Genomic DNA, 6734 nt, shown 5'->3' with positions numbered 1-6734 from the left:
TATTTATTCTGCCTTCTGTCCATGGCAGTGAGTCAGATGTACTGTCCTTACACCTCGTCCTATTTAGTTCATCAACCTCAGACCATGTCTCAAATCAACCTGTGAGCTGCCTTGTCGATATGGCTCAGTTCTATCATAAATTGCATACTCCCAAATGAAACCATCTGGGAGAATTCAGTGTAATGCTTTCTACAAGATGTATTTGAATTTTACACATACTCTTGTTGCATGAGCAGAGTGTTTAGATGGCTCATCACTCCACATGGCTTCCTGTCTCAGTTATGTTAAGTTTTGTTTATAGTGTCAGTTTGCACAACTCATCCAACTTTATTGTATCTCGTGAAGTTTGAATCTTGTTTTTTCCATAGCTGACCTGATGAGATTCCTTGCAAATAAATTCAAACTTCAAGCAAAACAAAACTGACTGACTGACTGACTGACTGCAGCGAAGAGGTGTATGTAAGTGGAAGCGTGCAAAAAGAAGATTTGGAGGGAAATGAAAGCCACTGAGACTGTGCTTTTTAATCGATATAAAAATTACTTTATTTCGTACTCAGCACTAATAACATGATGGCAAAGCAATCACACTTCTGTAGGTCTGCAAATAGTTTAAAACAAAAATTAGATCAGATAAACATGGCATCAAGTTTACATGAAACCATTCAAAGTTCAGCAAAATAGTTTTCACCCAATCTGGCATATCCAAGTTTTAACCTGAGATCATGATAACTAAAAGCTCTGGGCACTCCAAACCAAGCTATTGTGATAAGTGAAATATTCAATCGACTACAGCAATATCAGTCCTCTTCATTCTTTGTCCATAATTGGTTGCTTTATTGTCAAATGAGGGAGAAATATCTGTGAGAGAAGTACTTTCAATGTCGACTATCACAAAACTGCCATATTTGTCAGGCAGTTATATTGAAGAACTCATTGTGAACCATCCTTCTAATTTCTTGTTTGAAGGAGTGTGAGACTACTCAAAAAACTAATAGACAATACAACTACATTCACTAACCAGTTTCCATAACAGCCTTTGGTTAAAAAGTTCCTAAACACAATCGGTGGTCTGCTCAGAATAGCTCCTGAGGAGTACAAAATTAGTCCTCATTGTTTCTGTTTAAAAATGTGATTAGAAAACTGAATGAATAAGAATTGCCTTAATTAAGACACATTGTTGTGTTACATTTCAATACTTCACCTCATTTTTTGAAATAAACAACATATAAAAGGTCAAAATAATTATCGGAATCATTGTAATCAAAATCTTGTAATCTAAATCTCAGATCCTGATTCAACATCTAATTCTTTGGATTAAAAAAAAATTATTTTGATACTTTCTTACTAACGTGATTGCTTTAAGAATTTGTCTGAAAATTAAGTACAAAGCTTTCACGCAAAATACAAAGACTACCTACTTACTTGATTGCTCTTCATTGATCAGAGTAAAAAAATCACACAACATCAAGTTATAGTCCAACAGGTTTATTTGGAAGTTCAAGCTTTCGGAGCGCCATTCCTTTGTTAGGTAGCTGAAGGAGCAGCACTCCAAAAGTTTGCACTTCCAAATAAACTTGTTGGACTATAACTTGGTATTGTGTGATTTTTAGCTTTGTCCATCCCAGTCCAACACCGGCACCTCCACTTCATTGATCAGACCAAACCTTCCGCAGACTATTAGAGTCAGTCCAACCTACTCAACAGTATGTGGAGTCAGTCCAACCTACTCAAACATACATGAAAACAATTAATGATATTCTCCCAATGGAATATATATATTTCCACAGATATTGCCCGACTTGTTGAGTTCCTTCAGCACCTTCTCTTTTTATTACAGATTTCCAGCATTCACCGTATTTTATTTTCATATATCTCACTATGTTGCATTTAGGAACACATTGAAGGTCTTTCATGGAATATGTCTTGTACTGGCTGAATTTCTGAAGTTGAAAGAGCAACTAAGTTCTAATTTGTGCAGGATATCAGAATTCCAAAGTAAGAAATAACTTATTTGCTCTCTATTTTCATAGAATCTGAATTAAGTACACAGGGGGGTCATTTGCTGTTACATGCTTGCCATCTAACTAATTGGATCAGTCACAACTGAAAAATAAATTTTAATTTTTCATGGTCCAGGCTGAAAGTTGTTGTGTGTGAAGCAAGGTTACAAATCAACCAAGATATTGCCGAAATGTGGAACAGGTTTAAGCTTGAAATGGACCAAACAGTGCACCCTCATGAAACAAGTAGAAAATCCATCCGCAGTTCAGCCAACAACATCTGTTACTTTGGACACATTAAAGTTATTTTATTCCTAAATGAAAACCCCCAATTTAGAATTGAATTGAAAGACTTCATAAGAAAGGATGCAGCTGTGATAAATAATGGAAAAATGGGAGTTAGAGTCATAGACATTAGAGATTTAAAGCAAAACTATAAGAACAACATTGAAGAATGCTGAATTGTACAGAATGTCAGAAGGATGTGGAGCATCTTAATATCATGGCAAACTGTGTCAAAATGCACAGGATTAATTCCCTATAATTTGAACTCTCTAAACTCATAAATCAAATAGTGCCTCGTTGATAAGATATGAATTGATCTAGGAGCAGTGCAGCCATTTCACACCGATGCAACAACCAACTTTTATAAAATGAAGAGTTTAATAGGTATGCATTTAAAATGAGCAGGTTTAAAATTTAGAAGTGCAAGAGATTTAGTATCAGTTTACATATTTAGTTATGACTTTCTACATTACTGTGTGGGACTGTGTTTATGTAAATAATTCACCACACCAATCCATTATCACCTTCTATGTAATCCGTATCTCATTACACATGTGAAGAGAAACAGATTAAGTTGTTTAGAACACAAGTTAATGTATTTGCAATGCTTATATGATTAGTGAGTGGGAGGGAAGTAAATAAAGACATCTTTTTTTTTAAACTCTATAGAGTTAGAACTCCAATATTAATCTTTCAAAGTGGAATGTTTTCTACCTAGTAATCAACACTTAATAGCACCATACTCACCAAAGATCACATGACTTGGTCTGAGAGCCTTCTGGTTTTATACATAGGGAACTATATTGAGATCATTACAGCCATCAAATTTGATTTAGCTACAACTGAAGATACCCTTTTTGTAAGAAAGGATCCAAGGTCTGTTTATTCCCCATTCATTTCACCTTCCAGCATCTGTTTTCCAATCACCTCATCACTTCCAAAGTGATCACCAACAAAGACTTAAATAATATTGACAATAAATTACTCCACAATTTAAAAAAAAGCCATAAACTAATTGAAATGAATGAAAGCACTAAGTTCCTTATTCCTACTACTCTCTGGGCAATGAAACTTTGTTCTAGCTCCTTCTGTGCTTTCTTCAGGATTATTTTATACTAACAACATATTCCCCAAAGTGGAAGCACTATCTCCATGCCCACTCTCACAAAACCCTTCATAATTTGAATAACTAGATCATGTTGCAGCCTTCAAGAGGAACGATACCCAAGCTATTCATCTTTTCCAGATAAATGCAGCCTCACATTTCTGGTATCATCCTTGTCAAAGGCATTTTGCATCTTCGCCAGTGATGCATATGTGTCTCACTATATTGAATACTTAAATTACGTTTTAGCTTTACATTTCAGAATATGCTCATCAGCTTACCTTCAGAAAAGTTCCTTTGTTGGAAAACAGAGCGAAGTCACCAAAACAATATTTGCCAGTTTATTTGCGCAATTCATATGTGTGTTTAATGTGTCCTCTGGGCAATGCTCAAAGGAACATTCTTCAGGTGTGAGCTTGGCAATTGCTAAGGGATTATTTAATCACCAGAAGGGTGGAAATAAAACAGCCAAACTGCTCCAGTCCCCATACAAGAGCTCCATACATGAGGGTAAGCAATCAGCAGCAGGAATTGACTGCTTTTCCACTTATACATATAGGTATTGAGTTTAACCAATGTCAGTGCACCTAAGGGGAGGCTGTGAAACAGACCAGAAACCATGTAATTAAAAGCTACCTATACACCTCTATTGGAAGAAGTGCACAGGGTAACTTGTAACAGTTCACCGTGTGTCCTTATTCAAGATTATTTTAATTTGCAAATCTTAATTCACAAAAATCCCTTTTACAAATAAATTCAAACAGCTGATGTACATTCTGACATATTATTTGTGTTCTACTAAAATATAACCCAATGATAAAAAGTTATATTTTTCTCTGTTAATTAACTATCAAGGCTTTGAATATTTAAATAAAAGCAAAATACTGGAAGGCTGGAAATCTGAAATAAAGATGGAATTGTCTGGAGAAAGTCAATGGGCTGGGCAGGATCTGTGAAGACAGAAATGGAATTAATGTTTCAAGTCCTGTAGGACTCTTCACCAAAACTGCAGAAGAGTCATATCAGGCTTAAAATATTAACTGTTTCTCCACAGATGCTACCAGATCTGCTGAGTTTCTGTAATGCTTCCTGTTTTGGGGTATTTATTCTAGGGTACTGCTGCCTCCTTCAGCATCCTGACTTTCTGCTGTGGGTAGACTTTCAATACTTTTTGCATCAGATTCCTCCTCAATAGCCCTTGTGCTCTTCAGAATTTTATCCACCAGATCTTGAGGATTTTCTATTGTTTCACTCTCTTCAACTTCATAATGAGATATCACTTTATCTGTGACCTGATCACTAGGTCCACCACGGGGATCAAGGTCAATCTCAGTGCCTTCTTCAGTGTCATTGGTATCCTTTTCTGCTACAAGTCCAGCCAATTCAGCGTCACAGATGTCAACATTTGCTGCAATATCAAGTGCAGGCTCAAAACTATTTTTCTGATCTAACTCAGTCCCACAGATATCCTCTCTAGCTGCCTCTGTGGTCATTTCTGACTCCCATTTGTTATCTTTGTTTGTGTCAGGTTGTAATTCTGCACTACAGATATCTACATCTGCTATAGAGCATATATTGTCCAGCATGGGGTCCAACTCTGTAGCACAGATGTTAATCTGCCCAATGTCATCCCTAGCTGTACTTCCATTGTCTTCCAGCTCGGTGATAAATTCTTCATGGATCACTCCAGCAGCCTCTAAATCGGCAGTTTCCTCTTCAGCAAATGTAAATTCCTCTCCTGAAATGTATTCACTTCCATCTCCAAATAAATCATTGTCAGCTCTGAAAAATAAATGAATCTCAATTAGACTAAATCTATAATCCTAAATTATTCTACACTTATTCTTCTCATCTGGATATGCATTGATTGATTTAATGGAATTGGGCTTCAAAACCAGCCCAGATTATTGACACTGTAGGGAATAGGACCAAGTTGACCTCATTAACTACAAAGTTCTTGACTGGGGCTGTTAGCCTGGGCCAATCAGGAAAGCCTTGGCTGACCAATGTAATCAGGGGATTAGAATCCCCTCAGTTGATTTTGACTCTAAACTGAAAAAAAATAATCAGGAGCTTTAGAATCTCCTCAAAAAAAACAACATATAACCAGGAGATTAGAACCTTCTTAGTTGAGGATTGACTCTGAGCTGGATTGCTACTGTGCTCTAGTAAATAAACGTTGACACGATCTAGCCTCTGTGCAGTTATTTCACACATTAAAAATTATCTTTGTGTGTTCTTGTTAGGGATTTATTGTGAAATTGAACTGGCTTGCCAAAGTACTCTGAATTGGCAACCTTACTCAAGGCATTGTTGTGAAATTACAAATGCCACATTTTAACATGAGCCTGTGCAGCACAACTGAGACAAGAGCAGAAAAGTTTTAACTGGATTCAGTCGTGCCGCATTCGACGTTAGGGTGTTTGAAACATCCTAAACACAAATGTGTTCCTTTTCCTGGTATAAGCATTCTTCAATTTAATGAACACAAAATTCATTAAAGAAAGGGTAAGTGATTAAAATAACATAATAATCATGAGCAAGTGATTTTAAAAATTAATAAGCATAAAGAGCGAGCCTATAATGATTAATTCAACTCCACATCACAAGATATTGATCAGGAAGAGAATGTCAGGAAGGAAATTCATGCAAATGGCTGAAGAACAACATGACTGGAAGCTCATTATGTTTTATTATACAGGGAGGAAGATCAAAAAGATCAAAGAGGGGTGGGTTGGTGAGGGGGAACAATATTTTTCTCAATTACAGGTATTTTGATTTCCAAAAACAAAACCGGAGTTTAACTCAAATGCTCAAATTATGGAACTTGATTTTGCATTGAAACTGTTAAAGTTGAACAATTTATCATGAACTTCTGAATACATAAAGCCCAGAAATGATTGATAGATAGTTCTTTATGTGTTGCATTTCATTTCAACAACCATGGTGTGACACCAAATGGGAACCTTATATTTGTATACAATATCAGGAATCAAAAACATATTAATCATCGTACAAATAATAACAACTGCAATGATAATTTCACTGTTAAACCAACGTTTTTTGCATATATAAAAATAATAATCATGAAGCATAATAGCAATAGCCTGGGCAAAGGAGGGGAATCTACTCTCACTAACTAAAGGAAGAATTTGATAGGTACTTTAAACATGAAATAAATGCAGAATTACAAACTGAGTGCCATACATCTGAAGAGAAGGAGTGAGATTATTTCTTTCAAGGATCTGCCTTAGTCTGCTTAACTCCAATGTTGAGTTCGGCCATAACACAATTGAATATGCAAGTCAGTGTAGCATCAACACTATAGTTGCAGTAAAATTGCT

General features: G+C 36.0%; 1 protein-coding gene across 1 annotated transcript in view; it reads right to left on the bottom strand.

Moving 5' to 3' along the window:
* Positions 1 to 552: 552 nt before the first annotated feature.
* Positions 553 to 6734, bottom strand: part of LOC140494117 (uncharacterized) — a 74254-nt gene continuing 68072 nt past the window's right edge. The window contains exon 7 of the mRNA XM_072593121.1: positions 553 to 5172. Coding sequence (XP_072449222.1) covers positions 4494 to 5172 — 679 coding nt within the window. The 3' untranslated portion in view covers positions 553 to 4493. The remainder of the gene's footprint in view (positions 5173 to 6734) is intronic.

Source organism: Chiloscyllium punctatum, chromosome 23, assembly GCF_047496795.1.
Source record: "Chiloscyllium punctatum isolate Juve2018m chromosome 23, sChiPun1.3, whole genome shotgun sequence".
Lineage (NCBI taxonomy): Eukaryota > Metazoa > Chordata > Chondrichthyes > Orectolobiformes > Hemiscylliidae > Chiloscyllium > Chiloscyllium punctatum.
Note: the sequence above shows the minus strand (reverse complement) of the source record. Positions and strands in the feature narration are given on the sequence as shown.